General features: G+C 51.3%; 1 protein-coding gene across 6 annotated transcripts in view; it reads right to left on the bottom strand.

The window, feature by feature from the left end:
• MOCS1 (molybdenum cofactor synthesis 1) overlaps positions 1-15,589 on the bottom strand; it is a 34,488-nt gene extending 18,899 nt beyond the window's left edge. For 4 of the 6 annotated variants that reach the window (XM_055571483.1, XM_055571484.1, XM_055571487.1 and 1 more), the window contains exons 1-3: positions 15,368-15,585; positions 7,143-7,269; positions 5,528-5,695 (exon numbers count right to left, since the gene is read on the bottom strand). In XM_055571483.1, the coding sequence (XP_055427458.1) occupies positions 5,528-5,695; positions 7,143-7,269; positions 15,368-15,481 (409 nt within the window). In that variant the 5' untranslated portion in view covers positions 15,482-15,585. Of the gene's footprint in view, positions 1-5,527; positions 5,696-7,142; positions 7,270-14,726; positions 14,782-15,367 lie in introns of all 6 variants that reach the window. The other 2 variants (XM_055571485.1, XM_055571486.1) reach the window with 2 other exon arrangements.
• Positions 15,590-16,619: the final 1,030 nt, after the last annotated feature.

The raw sequence follows: 16,619 nt of genomic DNA, 5'->3' as shown, positions 1-16,619 counted from the left end.
AGATTAACTAAGGACTTAAATGCAAAAACGAAACTTTAAATATTTCAGTAAAACCATAGGCATTATTCTGACCTTGAGTGACGCGTTTCATTAAGTACAAAAAGCACTAACCATAAAAGACAGAACTAATAAATTCAAGAACTACTACTGATCAAACAAATTGTTACACAAAGTATGGCTTGTTTTTTCAAACTAGGAGAAGATATTTGCAACATATCTCAAGAACTTGGACCATACCAATATGAAAAACCAAACAGAAAAATGAGCACATGACTTGATCTGGTATGACACAGGAAAATAAATAAATATATATGTAGCTAATAAACACGTGACAAGACACCTGACCTCATTCTAAACAGGGAAGTACGAAGCAAGACCACAATAAAATGGCATTTTATACACAGTCCATTGGAAAGAGTCCAGAATGATAATACTGAATGTTGGGAAGGATCCAAAAGACACTTAGGTACTGCTAGGGAGAGTTTAGAGTTGTACAACCTCTGTAAGACAATGCCGAATTGTTTGCGAGGTTAAACATTCACATATCCCATACCCTGGCAATTCCTTTCCTAGAGAAAGTGTGCACCAAGATGCAGTTGCATCTTGCATGAGAATACAAGTGTTTCAAGCAGCACCGTTTATAACATCAAGAAACTGGAAAGAACCCAAACGTTCACGAACAGGAAGTGTGGTGTATTCACGTAATAGAACAGGAGACGGAAGAGAAAAGGAGACGGAAGTGAAAGAAATGAACCGCACCTCACAGTGACATCTGTGCATTTCAGTTGCGTCAAAAGAATAATGCCTGAAAGACTGCACACAGCACAGTGCTTAAAAATTCAGGAACGCTATCTCATTCTTAAAAAGCAAAGGAAGGATAAACAAGGCATTTAAAAGTGTTTTCTTAAGAAGGAGAAATACAAGGTAGTGAAGTCCATAGAGGCGGTCAAAGGTTTTTTCCAGGGTTCTGATTCTTCAAAAAAAAAAATTGATGAGGTAGCGACTTTCCTTAGGAATTCATACCATTATCAAACAATGTAAATACATTTGTATAAATAAAGTGAAAAAGGCCATGCATGGATCAATAATGAGATTATTTAATGAACCCAGGGTTAGGATTTACTCTGAAATTCTATGTAACTAGAGTCCATCAAAAATAATTTGTAAAAACTTCACCCTGTTTCAAAAATCTTTCATGCCTCTTCACTGCATCAGGCCTCTTACTAGGGGCTCTGAGCTTTGGGACCTGGATGGTCCACATTTCATTTCTTCAACATAATGGAAGAACAGAACGGAGGACGGAAGAACAAAACCAAAAAGGGAAAGCCTGCAGGACTGAGCGATTCTCCAGCTAAGCTGTCATCTGACAGCGACAAGTCAGTCTTGAAGTCAGAAGCCAAAACAAGTGGCCCGCAAACATTGCCAACACTATCGCAGGACCTGTGTGTTCACAGGCATACCTCGGGGATACTGTGGTCTTGATTCCAGGCCACTGTACTAAGGCAAGGATCACAATAAAGCAAGGCACACAGAGTCTCCTGGGTTTCCAGTGCATGTAAAAGTTATGTTGGACTTCCCTAGTGGTCCAGTGATTAAGAATCCATCTGCCAAGGCTGGGGACATGGGTTCTATCCCTGGTCTGGAAAGATCCCACATGCCACAAAGCAGCACAACTACTGAGTCCAAGCACCCACAGTCCGTGCTCTGCAGTGAGAGAAGCTGCTGCAATAAGAAACCCGTGCACCGCAACACCAGGAGTAGCCCCCACTGGCCACAACCAGAGAAAGCCTGTTCAGAGCAACCAAGACCCAGTGCAGTTAAAAAAAAAATTATGTTTACACTGTCCTGTAGTTCGTTAAGTGTACAATAGCATTAGTCTAAGTAAACGTACATACTTGAATTAAAAAATACTTTATTGCTAAAAATTACTACTATTAAGCCTTCAGGGAGTTGCAGTAGTAACATCTAAAATAACTGATCACATGGGATTTCCCTGGAAGCCCAGGGGCTAAGACTTCGAGCTCCCAAGGCAGGGGTCCAGGTTAAATACCTGGTCAGGGAACTAAGATCTCACATGCGGTAACAAAGATTGAAGATCTGGAATGCCGCAACTAAGATCTGGTACAGCCAAATAAATAAATATTAGAAAAAAAAAATAACTGATCACAGATCACCATAATAAATGTAACAACAAAAAAAGAGTTGGAAATGTGAGAATAAAATGTGACACAGTGAGCGAATGCGGTTGGAAAAATGTCACCAATAGACTTGCTCAATGCAGGGTTGCCACAAACCTTCCACGTGTAGAAAAACGCAGTGTCTGTGAAGTACAGTAAAGCGAAGCATCATCAAGTAAGGTGTGCCTACTTGATGCTTCCTTTTTTTTGAAAATTGCAAACCGTCACCATCCAATGTGGCAGCTGCTAACCACACGTGGCCATTTAAATTAGTGAAACTGTAATAAAGTTACAAATTCAGTGTCTCGGTCACAGTAGCAGCATCTGAAGCTCAAGGCTGCCTACTGTATCAGACAATACATAGAACGCTTTCATCATCCCGGGAAGTTCTATGGGACAGCACTGCCTTAAACCCATGGCAAGAAGGGAGGAACTTGCTCATATACAAGCCAGGAGGAGCAGTGCCGTATCGGCTCAGGATTGTTGGAGGGGCTCCCAAGCTGAGCTGTCTTCTCAGGGGGAGTTCTGCAGCACCAGTCCCAGGGCTAACAGCCTCATGCAGGCATCCGGAGAGACCAAGACTGCTGACTCAGTGAAACCCACAACCCCTTCACTCTGCCCCCTGGATGGAGTCCCTAAAACCTCTCATCTGGAGGGTGGGGGACAAGTGCCTGTGAATATCTCAGCTCTGCCTGCTGCCCCCTCCCCTCCCTCTAGCCCTTCTTCCTCACTAGCCCCACTTACCCTGCCCTGCAGGGCAGTTTTACTCTGAAGAAGTACCTCTGCCAATCAAAGGAGCTGGGCTGGGAGATGTCAAAGTGGCAGCAAACAGTAGCACAGGAATTCAAGGCCCTATGACTACCATTGTCTCAGAACACTGGCGGAGTGTTGGGGAGAGCTGAGGGGGTGGTACTGTCCCCCCTGCCCCGCCCCAATACACACCATTGAAGAAAGAGATCAATCATTCAAAGCAGGTCACAGTAGCCGGTTCCTTGTCCAAACCACCATCTATGTGGTGATCAACCCTCGACTATCCCCACACTACAAAGCCAGGACCAATAACCCAGGGCCATCAGAGCCGGAGAGCGCGTGAAGTGACCACTGCGTAGATCATGACACTGAGCCCAGGGTGGGGCAGGAACCTGCCCAAGTTCACACGGCGAGGGGGTGGAAGAGCCCAGAGCAGGAACACAGCTGCCACCTCTCCGGGCTCCCTGGCCTCCTCCTATGCAAGGAGAGCTCTGTGTCCCCCTGACTGTGCTCAGCCAGCCCTCTCTAACCAGCAGTGATCCTCGCCCCCTGGCTCAACCACAGGCCCCAGACAGAGAGCAGAGGTGGTGCTCTGACCAAGGGCAGCCAGCCAGATCTGGCCCCTTCCTAGAACCCGGTCTGCCCATCAGGCCCTGAGGAACGGCCTGGAACAGGGCAGGTCAAGTCAACTCCCCTTGGCCAGCGTGTGCAGCCCGGGAAGGATGCCAAGATTCCAGGTCAAGTGACCAGTGGGGGTTGCAGGGAGCTGGCCACAGGGCAGGAGGGAGGAAAGAGCTGGCAGGGGTCCCTGGGCCCCTTCTCAGAGCCCCCACCGCAGCTGAACTCTGTGTCAGATGGCAGTCTTCAGGAACTACTCCCACCAATGAGCTGGGATCCTTGAAGGTGGGGCCTGCGATCACTCCCCTTTGACCCCAACGCAGTGCCAGGCACACAAGCAGGCACTCTAGAGAACATGCATTGAACCAGCAAGTGAGGCAGACAGCTGAGGGGTGGGGGTAGGGGGTAGGGGGTGGGGGGTCCCACCCTGAGCAGCAGAGGCGAGGGCCTCAGCAATCAAGAAAATGAAACCTTATTTTCCTCTGACTTCATCTTCTATAATCACACACTCACAGTCCCTGCCTGACCTCAGGGATTAGAACCAGCATACGGCAAGGGCCACCCCACACATAGCACTTGCCACTTGCTGGACATTTCCTTCTTATTTCTTCCCCAGGTCCAGCCTATAAGGTAGGTTACCCTCTTCATCTGAAGGCTTAGGATGGACTTTAAAAGTTGCCCGAGATATACTACCGTAACAGTGCAGCTGAGATCCCCACAAGGGCGCATCATACTTCAGAGATTGCATTTTGAACCACCTTCATTCATTCAGCAAACACCAGTGAGCACCAGCTGTGTGCCAGGCACTTTCCTAGGTGCTCGAAACACAGCTATGAACAGAATCCGCCCAGATCCCTGAGAGCTTTCATGCTAGTTAATGAGAAGACAAAAACTAACCAAACAACATAATGTGGTAGAGTAGGGTCGCCACACCTTTTCTGTCGGAAAGACCAGAGAGTAAATATTTTCAGCTTTGCCAGCCACATGGTCTTTGCGGCAACGCCTCAGCTCTACAACATGCTGCTGCTGCTAAGTCACTTCAGTCGTGTCCGACTCTGTGCGACCCCATAGACGGCAGCCCACCAGGCTCCCCCGTCCCTGGGATTCTCCAGGCAAGAACACTGGAGTGGGTTGCCATTTCCTTCTCCAACGCGTGAAAGTGAAAAGTGAAAGCGAAGTCGCTCAGTCGTGTCCGACTGGTAGCGACCCCATGGACTGCAGTCTACCAGGCTCCTCCATCCATGGGATTTTCCAGGCAAGAGTACTGGACGTGGGAGATACGTAAATGAGTGGGTGTGGTTACATCACAATAAAACTTTATTAATGGACGGTGAATTTAAAATGTCATAATTTTCATGTGCCACAGAGGTTATTCTTTTGATTTTCTTTTTCAATCACATTTAGAAACAGAGAACTATTCTTAGCTTACAGGCTACACGCAGGCTGGTGGTGGCCCTGGACTGTATCTTGCCAACTCCTGGGAGACAAAATAGCTGGGGGCGTGTATGCAGGGAGGGACTTTAGGTCCAGGAGGCCTCCCCTAAGGAGATGACACCAGGGCAGGGCCCTGAACGAGGCCGGCTGGCAGCCCCCTGCTCCTGGCGAGGGCAATAGCACGTGGAAAGGCCTGGTGGCGTGAATGCGGGGGAGGATGGGGATGGAGCGGCAGGAGAGAGGTCTCTGCGGATGATGGAACCAGATCACGAGGGCCTCCAAGCCTGGGGGAGGACTTTAGTCTAAATCTGACGTCAAACTACTGGGCTCTGGCACTTACTAGCTTTGTGACCTTGGGCGAGTTCTCCAACTTCTCTGTGCCTCATTTCTTAACAAAAATGAGAATAATGATGGTGCCTGTTTTCAGAGGGCGGCAGGACTCTGTGAACATAACATCCCAAGGGAGTGTTGGCTTCTGTTATTTGTACTCGAGTCAAGCTGGATGGAGCAGGACCTGGGAGAGGTGGTGATAACCCTGGTCAACTCACCCACGATGTCCACCACGTCCGGCCGGATGAGCGGCTCCCCACCCGTGAGCCGGATCTTGTCCACGCCTTCTTTCACAAAGAGCCGGGCCAGGGTCAGGATTTCCTCTGTGGTCAGCAGGTCAGCCTTGGGGGTCAGAGGGACCCCCTCCTCGGGCATGCAGTATTGACCTGAGGGAAGGGAGGGGACGTGGAGGAAGGAAGTGACCGTGGCGGTCAGACCATGAGGCCTCCAGTCCCCAACTCGCCCACCATGCTGTACGTTTCTCTGGAACCCCAACCCAGCTAGGAGGAGAGACCCGGCCAAGTCTGAGGTGGCACAAACCCTAGGCCAGATTCTCTCTGAGGCTCACCTTCCTCTTCTATAAAATTTAACACCCCTCCCCATCCAGCCTTGATGTCCCTCAGTGGGTTAAAGATGAGAAATGAGAGGCCAGGGCAGCCTGGCTGGGGGCAGGGGCAGGCCGAGACTGCCTCCTCTGTGAGGGGTCGCTGGGCGGGGTCTGCGCAGAAGGCCAGGGCCCTGGGCCCCCCCATCCTGCCATCATTCAGTCCCTTCACTGCATCTGGTGTGACAAGCAGTGAGCCCCACCTCTGTGTGTCCTGAGGTGCAGGAGGCCAGAAGGTGCTCCCTGCCCTGGGCAGAGCCACTCTCCTCTGTGGCAACACGTGTTCTCACACCCAGGCTACAGTCCTTCAGGTGACCGAACACCAGTCCCATTTCACAGACTGGAAGACTGAGGTACCGCCTGTCCAGGACAAGGCAGCAAAAGGGGATAACGAGGCGAGCCCTGGCTGGTGAGTGGGGCACCATTTCCTCCCTTCAGTTCCCGTGGGACAGGTTCAACAGCACTAGTGGTCAGGACCTGTCAGGGAGTCGGGCAGATTAGGGAAGGGTCTAGAATTGGTCTTTGAAGATGGAACAGATTAGGCAAGAACATCAGAACATCAGTACTGCACGGGGTAAGTATTGGTAGGTTGAACATTTACTACACAGACATGTATTTATTGGGCCATGAAGTAAACACATTTCTTACCGTGAGTTACAGTGAGAGGAAGGGAGGAAAGATGAAAGAAAGGCAAGACAGATGGACGCACACACTGTGGAAGTCCCTCCAGCAGTGGACCCGCCCAGAGCTCTCTGTATAATGTTATGCAATGAAGACTGTGTACCAGCCTGGCTCCAGACGACCTGTCTCATGAAACTGGAGTGTTTTGTTATACCCAGCAGTGCTGGCCATGGGCACCAGCCTATTTCTCCTGTTTACAGTGCCCGGCGGGCCCCATGCCATGTCCTGCACTGTGCAGACCTCAGGGAATTAGGAGGGAGGGAGGAAGAGTCCCGAGCCCGTGGTAGGTCCCGGGTCAGCCTCGACCCTGAATCCAACAGCAATTCTGTTCTCCAGCCTGATTCCAAGGAGAACCCAGCTTCCAGGATCACAAAACTCACTCTTGATCCCCATCTTGCCCCTGAACCCCACCTGATGAGCAAGGAAGAAGGCTGGGTGGAGTTTTCTAGAAAGAGGAATGGGGAGGAGGATTCCTGGACCAGGGGCGATTGCAGGGGCCGCTGCAGCAGAGGGACAGGTGCCCAGAGAGGGCCCGGGGGGCGACTCACATCTGAGGTTGCACCTCTCGGTGAGGGAGATCCGCAGGTAGCTGTGGCGCCGGCCGAAGCTGTCAGTGAGGAAGGCGGAGAAGGGGGCGGCGCGCTCCCCCAGGAACAGCCCCGGCCTGGACGGCACCTGCAGTGGGGTGGGAGGAACCACGGGCTGGGGGCAGGTGCGGGGAGAGCCCACCTCCGGCACACGACCCCCACCCCCATCAACCACCCTACCCCTCCCCTCTGACACCCGCACACACTGCCTCTCCATCTATATGTGGGCTCCGCGGTTGTGGGGGTCTGGAAGTCTCCCCTCATTCACAGGATGAGATACAGGTCTAGAAGGAAGGCCCTCCCCTCCAAGCCCCATACTCAGCCCTGGGGGTGCAGGGCCTCTGCTGGAGTGCAGCTTTTTGGGCATCAGGGCAGGGCAAAGGGCACTAGACCCCACCCAGCCCCCACCTCCTCCCTGTCACGCCTCCCTCAAAGGACGCCCATCCAGGAACAGCCATCCCTAGCATCTTTTGGACAGGTCACCAGGAGGGCATGTGCCTCTCAGCACCCAAGAAACACATCCAGAAACGAGGGAGGAGCAGGCAGCTACAAGGGCCAGTGGCCTGGAACATGGAACCACTTCTCCAACTCAGGCTTCCCCTTCCTTACCATGAAAGTGAAAGTCGCTCAGTCGTGTCTGACTCTTTGCGACCCCATGGACTATACAGTCCAAGGAATTCTCCAGGCCAGAATACTGGAGTGGGTAGCCTTTCCCTTCTCCAGGGGATCTTCCCAATCCAGGGATCAAACCCAGGTCTCCCACATTGCAGGCAGATTCTTTACCAGCTAAGTCACCAGGGAAGCCCTCCTTACCTTGAGCTCAAAGCAATTACTCCTTGTGGCAGATGGGGTCACACAAGCTGCCTCCCCATTGCCCAGGGGGACCCAACAGACTACACCCACAGGAGAAGCTGGGGGCCGTAGCCAGCCAGGGTGGGTACACCTACGATGGGGGGCTCGCCTCCTGTAGAAGGCCTGGGGTAAGGACAGTACAACCAGGGGGACCCACAGAGGGAATGAGGACACCAGCCCCCAGGAAGGGAGGATGGAGATGCGGGATGGCCACCACGCTAACCCCATGCCCAGATTATGTCAGTCCTTACCCTTCACCCACCCACTGCCAGAAGAAAGGATTAAGGACCCACACTTTGGGGTATAATGGGGAGGGGATTGCTGGAGCCTTCTCACAAGGCACAAACGCATCCTGGGGGAGAGAGAGGAGGCAGCCAGCCTCCGTCCCCCTTTCCCAAGTCTGAGATCATCTGCTCTCTCTCTGCCCCTCCCTTTAGAGCAGGGGTCCGCGAAGTCCAGGCTGCGGACCAGTACCTCCTATAAGATCAGTGGCAGCATTAGATTAGAAATAAAGTGCAGAGGAAATGTAATGCACTTGAATCATCCCAAAACCATCCCCCCAACCCCAGCCCTAGTCTGTGGAAAAGTGTCTTCCATGAAATTGGTCCCTGGTGGCAAAAAGGTTGGGGACCCCTGCTTTAGACCACATCCCTGGGTCATGACCGATGTTGATGATAACTGCCCCACAGAAATAACATCTGCAAGGCATCTTGAGGTTTCCAAAGAACGTTCCCTGCTCCATCCCCACACCTGAAAGGATTATTATAACCAATGCTTCGATGGGGCCCACGAACACCCCTGGTGGAACCAGGACTCAAATCCAGGTCTTCTAAGTTCTGCAGTCTTTCCCCTACTTGCATAGGGTGTGTCCAAGAAGGTACACAGGATGGAATACAGGGCAGGGAGAAGTCATTTCTCTAGAGTCTTTAGAACAAAGAAATCATGACCGTGTGGTCATCTGTGAGGTCTACGGATAAAGCTCTGGACTGGGGGGCAAGAACCCCTGGTTTCCAGGCTCTGTGTACCCTGACAGACTGGCAAAGTTCTCTGACTCCTCTTGGTCCGCTCTCCCAGCTATAAAACAAGGACAGTTGTGGGCTAAAAGTGTCCTGCTGTAAAAGAGGGGGTTAGCCAGGATGCTGGCAGAGAAACACCCCAGATTATCACCATCTTATAACCTAATAAAGCAGGCCTCTGGAATGGATAAAGAAGATGTGGTACTTATACCCAATGGAAGATGATTCAGCCATAAAAAAGAACAAATAATGCCATTTGTAGCAACATGGATAGACCTAGAGACTGTCATACTGAGTGAAGTCAGACAGAGAAGGACAAATACCATATCAATTCCATGTGGAATCTAAAAAAAAAAAAAAAAAAAAATGGCACAAATGAACTTGCTTACAAAATAGGAAAAAAAAAAAGTTACAGATGTAGAAAACAATCTTATGGTTGCCAAGGGAGAAAGGGATAAATTAGAAGACTTATAAAGGGGGATTGACATACGCACACTTGTGTGCTGAGTGCTCAGTTGCTAAGTCATGTCTGACTCTTTTCGATTCCATGGACTGTAGCCTGCCAGGCTCCTCTCTCTGTCCATGGGGTTTTCCAGGCAAGAATGCACAATCGAGCTGCCATTTCCTTCCTCAGGGGATCTTCCTGATCCAGGGATCCAAGTCGCATCTTTTGCATCAGCAGGCGGATTCTTTTACCACTGAGCCACCAGGGAAGGCTGTACACACACTGCTAATAAGGCCCTACTGTATAGCATAGGGAACTCTACTCAGAACTCTGTCATGGCCTATATGGAAAAGAATCTAAAAAAGAGTGGATGTATGTATAAACAATTCACTTTGCTGTACAGCACATTGTAAATCAACTATATTCCAATTAAAAATTTTTTTTAAATGTTTAAAAAAGAAAGAAAGCACTTCTCTGGGTCTCCTGCGGTCCAGAAAAGAGAAACATTTACTTCAGGGACCTCCCCAGCCCTGGCTGCATGTTAGAACCATCTGGGGAGTTGAAGAAAAACATTCCCATGGAGACCAGTTGAATTCAGATCTCCAGGTGCTTGCGGTTTTCATCTCTCTGGGCGATTCTAATGTACAGCCAAGGTCAAGGGCTACTGATTGACTCAAGAAGCAGAAGGGGTGAGAGAGAGAGAGAGAGAGAGCAGGGGGTGCTTCAGGCTTTTCCTGGGTCTGTAAAACTGACCTCGCTCTGCTCACTTCAGGACCAGTTTCTCAATCATCTAAGAAACTCTGCTCATGGTCCAGGGACCAGAAAGTAGCCGTCACTTCCCTGAATTGCAGTCTGAAATAATCACAAGAGTGCTCCCTCCTCCCTCCCCACTCACCCCACTGCCTTTTCACTTCCCCACTTCCCCCATGCCCTTGGGGGTGAGGCAGGGACACAGCAGAATCAAGAGTCCCACCCCCACTGGCCACCAGAGTCCAGGAGCCCAGACACTCAGGAATCAACAGCTATTCACAAATGAGTAACTGGTTAATCACTCCAGGGCCCCTCCTCTCCCTCGCCAAGATGCCCTCCTCACCCTAATCTGAACACCCTGGGGGAGGCGGCTGGGTGAGGGAGGAACCCAAATGAATCCCCGAATGGGAGCCAGTGAGAAGACAGAGGCTCGTGACTCAGCAGAAACTGGAGAGCGGGTGTGGAATGGAGCAACCCAGCACGGAATTAGGCCCTCTGTTCTGGCCAAGGGTGGGGCAGGCCTGATTTCATTTTTGAAACCAAGAGTGACCTTCTCTACATTCATTCAGATCATACAGCCAGTACCTGAGGCAGCCTCCTAAACACACACAAAACACATCTCTCGTCTCCCTCGCTCTGCCAGGACTGCAAACTCATCACTTGGATATCAACACGCCTCATCCCTGCCTCCTCTCTCCTCCAACACTGCATGTCCTACTTTCATTCTTCCTTTTTTTTTTTTTTTCCTTTCCTTTAAACCCCCTGGGAGGGGAAAAAAAATATTAGCACCAGTCAAAGGAGATTGGAATCCAGGAGGAATTATCGGGCAGATTAGACAGTGAAGCCTCTCGCCCAGGAGAGGCTACGACATGTCACAAGCAGAACACCCTTGGCTGCGGAGACTCCCCGGGCCCTGCCTGGGGTGGAAAGTCTTCCCGCCTGACTCAGCGTTCCCGAGTCATAGCAGGTGTAGAAACACCTGTGTCAATGGACAGACAGGCAGATCCCCAATTCAGAGAGAAAGGCAGTGTGTGTGAAACCCAGTTACACTGGGGTAGCCATTCATTTCTAGGCTGGTCTCTACTGTCAAAATTCTTTAGCCCCACGGAGAGCCAAGAGGGAAAGGGTAAATGTATACATACAGCTAATTCACTCTGTTGTACAATATCGTAAAGCAACAATGTGTGTGTTAGTTGCTTGGTCATGTCCAACTCTTTGTGACCCCATGGACTGCAGCCCGCCGGGCTCCTCTGTCTGTGGGATTCTCCAGGCAAGAATACTGGAGTGGGTTGCCATGCCCCTCTCCAAATTAAAACAAAAAAAAATGGTTTAGCCTCTAACAGTGACTCTCAACTCTTGTTACACATGAAAATAACCTGGAGAACTTCTTAGCAGTACTGATGCCAGAGCCCCAGACCAAAGATTCTGTCTCAGCTGCTCTGAGTTGGGGCCCTGGCTTTGTTTGTAGCGTTCATATTCTTCTCTGCAGCCCAGGTTGAGAACCATTGGCCCAGCCACACCAGAATTCGGTGCCATGTTAATCCGGGTGATTGCAGTTCTGAGCATTGGCTTTGGAGGTGGGTAAACCTGAACGACAGGCCGGGTTGCCTACTACTCTTTCAGCTTTAGCTTCCTCATCCATAAAGTATGGATGATAATCCTAAGTCAACCGGAGGAGCTCCTGGCACACAGTAGGGGTTCAGGAAGAGACTGCTCCCATTCACTTAATCTAACGCCTACTCAGAAATGTCCAGTCATCATATATCCATGGAGGGGCACTAGTTGTATACACTATGACTAGTTTTCCCACTCATGTCAGCTTCCCTAGTCTTGCAAAGCCCTACTTAATGGCAGAGGGCCCAAGGCTGGGGTTTCCAGACCTGCCCTCACACCACTCGAAGCAGGACAAGGGGGGTATGAGCTACCCAGGGACCATGGACACCAGTGCGATTAACTGGGCCCAAGGCAGCCAACCATATGCTACTGGTTACACCTCATCTCCTATCAGTGCAGACTGGGTGAGGTGGGGAAGGGTAGTAGGAAGGAGTCAGTTTAAGGAGGGACCTGCCCTCCAAGTGCCTTCCCTGGTATCCATTAACATCGGGCCTTTGATTTGTCTGATAAAGGCCAACTTCCAAATTGCTCTGCAGTGTAGATACCAGAGGAGCTGGGGGACAAAGAGACAGGCCAAACCCAAAGAGCACTGGGCCAATTTACAGGCTCTTTGGGACGAGCTATACCCAGGGATGTTCAAAATTCATCTCTATTAAATGAGGGGACCTGGACAAAGTGCCCAGCCCCAGGCCTTGACCTCCACTCTCCCTCCAGCCCCGCCCTAAGTCTGAGGTCTTCACATCTGTAAGGATAGTCATACGTCACTGAAACACAGCCCTCTGAGGAGCTGGGCAGGTTGGACGTTCAGACAGGCCTCCTGAAAAGTCTGCTTTCCTCCCGAGGGTGACTGCCCCAGCCCTGGCCCGGCCATCCTCCTCATGTACACAGTCCCTCCCTGCAGAAACCTCTCCAACACATGCTCTTCCCGGCCCCCCGAATAACTAGGTGCCGCTGGCACAGAGTCAGCCTCTCCCCTGGACCAAGGCAGCACGCCCGGGACCTGAGGCCAGCCCCATGTCACCTCAACGAAGCCTGCCTGGAACCTGAGACGGAGAAAAAGGAGTGTAGCGCTTGGAACTGTGGGAAGCCCTCTGTCCTGACTGTGCCAACCAGGCTGGCAGGGAGCTCCGTCTCCCCTACCTACCTCCCCTGTCCACCTGGAGAACCTCCTCAAGCTGCCAGTGGACCCAACCCAAGGCCCCCTTCCACCAGCCTCGCAGCCAGCTCCCTCCCCACACCTCACATCGCTCTCCCGCCCACACTCTGACGAACAGACAAGCCCACACCCTGACAAACGGACAACACCCCCTGGCTTCCCCTTGTCTCTCCCAGCACCTCCCATCCCAAACCAGACCTCCAGGGCACTTCAGGGCACGGTGGTGTGGGGAAAAGGCTCCCTGCTGGAAGGCAAGGGAGGATGGGGATTCCAGGAGCCCCCACCCTTGCTCCCGCAAACTGGCAAGCTCAGCAGATGAGCAGAACACAGCTGTCTCCAAGACTCGCTCACCTCTGAGAGTCTCCGAAGGACATTCTATGCCCTCCCTCAACTGCGTACAGATGGGCTGGCCACCCCTTGGTCTTAAAGGTATGAAAAGAGGGGAAGCCGCAGGCCGAGGAGCAGCGTCACACTTTGGGCACAGTGAGCGTGAAAGCTTGGGGCATCCTGTCCAGCGCTCTGTTGCGTGCTACCTCACCAGGTCTGTTTCAAATGGCCCCAAATATCTGCTGACGCCACCGCCCGCAGAGCACCGAGTAAGCACCGTACCTAGAAACACAGGGAAGCAACCTGTCTGCGGAGGATAACCCTGCTGGGAGACGTCCAGGTGGGAGGGGACTTATGGAGTGACAGGATAATTATTAAGACAAACATGAGATACTCATGCACAGCATGTACACAGGCCAGACTTTTCAAGTGTGTGTATATATATTATTACATTAACTCCTTTAATCTCTATAACCACCCTAAGAAGTAGACACTGTTCTTCCCATTTCACAGAGGAGAAGACTGAGGCACTGAGCGGTGAAGGGACTTGCTGACATTCACACACCTAGTAAGTGACGGGGCTGGGATTAAAATTGAGGCATTCTGCTCAAGTCCACCTTCCTACCGGCTAATGATACCTCCGCCCTCACAGTGTAAAGGAAAGGGCAGGAGCAGCCTCCCCCATCCTCCCTGAAGAAAAGAAGCCGGAGCACAGGTGCGAGAGTTTGCGCTCCTGCTCACTTACTTTACAGCTCAGGGGGGTCCAGGGAAGTTCACTTCCATGGGCTCCCTCACCTGAAGATACAAACTCTACTCACCTCAGGTGGTTTAACTGTGAGGCCTCAGTGAGACCATAAATGAAGCCACTTAGCATCAGGCTGAAAAGTACAAAGTAAGTTAGGGGCTCAGGGTGGGGAGGAGAAACTTCCCTTTTTCCTAAATTCTTTAAAGACCTCTCAGCCATTTTGGTTTTCCCATTTTTCCCTCCATAACGTTCAGAATTCAAGAATTTGGACACACTTCTTCACCTCCCAGCAATGCGAATTGCTTATCCCAGGATTCTGAGGGTGAGGAGGGAGGTCAGAATTGGGGAAAGCAATGTAGCCTGAGACCCTCCTCCTGATTGAGCAACAGCAGGTGCTCAATCTGTTGACCTGCTGAGCCCCTGAACCTGAAGTCCTGTGCCAGGTGGTAGGAAAGGAATGACCAAATGGACCCAGAAAAGGTTTCACCAAATAAAAAGAGATGCTTCTCCCAAAATGATACCCTGACAAGATGGGCAAAATTGAAAACTTGTCACGCCAAAAATCCCTCTGAGACATGCTGTTAAGGACTCGGGGCGGGGGGCGCTATCCTAACCCTAAAGAGAAAGCAGATTCCCAAACCTGCAAGAGCCCAGGTTCTGGGCTCCACTCTGCTCCAGAATCAGGCTGAACCCTCCTAAGGGAAATGAAGATGAAACACAAACAGCTAGTGAAGGACGGGTCACACAGCCAGGTGACTACAAAGTGACATTTTTAGTCAGTGCCACATTATGAAGTAGGTGTCACAAAAGCACGTGATCACACAGATTAACCACCGCACCCCCCTCCCCGGGGGGTACAGTGAGGAAAACTGTTGAAGGAAGAAGCTGTTTAAGGGTGTGAGGCAGGGCTGAGAGGGGTGCTAATAACATTGCACTGGTCCCAGAGTCCTGCCCGCCTGCTCCCCCATCTCTGGGAGTAACTCAGACCTGGAAGGAGGTTGCCTGGCCGGGTGGGCAGGGAAGCTCTTGAGTCAGACCCCAGGGAGCACCCCCACCCCGCCACCCCCAGCTGGGATTCCAGGTGGGACTGGGCGGTCGATCTAGAGAACATCTTTCCACACCTCTCCCTGTGCGCCTAATTAAGCGCCGAGGCGGGGGTCCCTCCCAGGAGCGGACACCACTTTCAGAAGCAGCTGCCGCGGAGGGACCGGGGTGCTTCTGGGCAGCTAGCTGCCTGGCCACTGCCTCCCCCAAGAAAAGTGTAGATGCGAACGGGCTCACCTCCACGACAGGCTCTCCAGGGCATGGCTGCGTCACCGGAGCCCCCGAGCTGCAGCTCCGGACACCGGCTCTCAGGACACGCCGCACCACCCGGGACACTGGCTGGGCCGCCATTGAAGCCTGCCGGCTGTGCAAGATACCACAGGGTGGCCGATTCGGGAGAACGCTAGCCCGGGACTCGCCGCCCCGGGTCCTCGAGGGGGGCGGGGCCCGGCGGGGGCGGGGCCCGAGCAGCCAATCGGCGTGGGCGCCGTGCCGCGCGGCTTTCTGGGAGTTGTAGTCCACTCCGGCGGCTCCTTTTCCCTGGCAGGTTGTGTTCTATCTAGGGAGGGCTTGGAAAACGCCAGGTTCAAACTCAGCCAAAGATCCTGAGTCTTTTCCTACTGGCAGCTCTGGACTTTGTGCCAGTCACATACCACGACCTAGGTGCTTTAGGGCCAGGTGAATGAAATTTAAGGAGATGCCAAAAGAGTAGATTTTCAAGATAATGTTTTAATGCAGTATCTCAGAAAGTCAGAATGCAAATTAATAATAATAATAATAATGAACAAAATATCAACATTTTACATAAAAAGATCTGAGGAAAAAAGACATGAATGAGTAATAGCTGTAGGCTTTTCCCTCACCATCTTTCTGGCTTTATCAGCCATTTCTCCCCAAAGTACGTCCTGCATTCCCTGACACAGGATTATTGGCCATTTCCTTGACTGTGTTTTCCTACCTATGCACCTCTGCCCATCTCTGCTGATTTAAAGGTCATCCATGCTCAGACACAGAAGAAATTCCATTTCACTAACCTCAACAGTGCCCTAAGCCCGAAACACATACTCAACCAAATGTTCTCTCTTTTCCTGAAACTTTTAGGCTTTTATTTCTTCCTTTGTCATAAATCCTTTAACCTATTATGGTATGTACTGTAGTTCTATATATATTTGTAATGCTCCTGTATGCAGTGACTGCAGTCTTCTAGAAAGAAGGGATCAATGCTCACGGTCATTTTGTGTCACCCACAGTGCTCAGCACAGCACATTATCGTAGTGCTTATTGAATAGTTCTTAATCAATTAAAAAAAAGCAATGTCTGAGCCTGCACATTCATGACTTATCTAAGTCCTTTCACCGAGTCTAGGCCCTGGTTGTAGGATGGTCAGCTCCCTCCTTCAGGGTACACTTCTCCAACTGTTAGTGCCCTAAGGACACTAACAATCTTGGTGTCTGTGTTCAAAAACCTACGTAGCAAGAAGTCATAGAAT

Source organism: Bubalus kerabau, chromosome 3 (genome assembly GCF_029407905.1).
Source record: "Bubalus kerabau isolate K-KA32 ecotype Philippines breed swamp buffalo chromosome 3, PCC_UOA_SB_1v2, whole genome shotgun sequence".
In the NCBI taxonomy this organism is placed as follows: domain Eukaryota; kingdom Metazoa; phylum Chordata; class Mammalia; order Artiodactyla; family Bovidae; genus Bubalus; species Bubalus kerabau.
The sequence above is the reverse complement of the archived record's forward strand: the minus strand, read 5'-3'. Positions and strand labels throughout refer to the sequence as shown.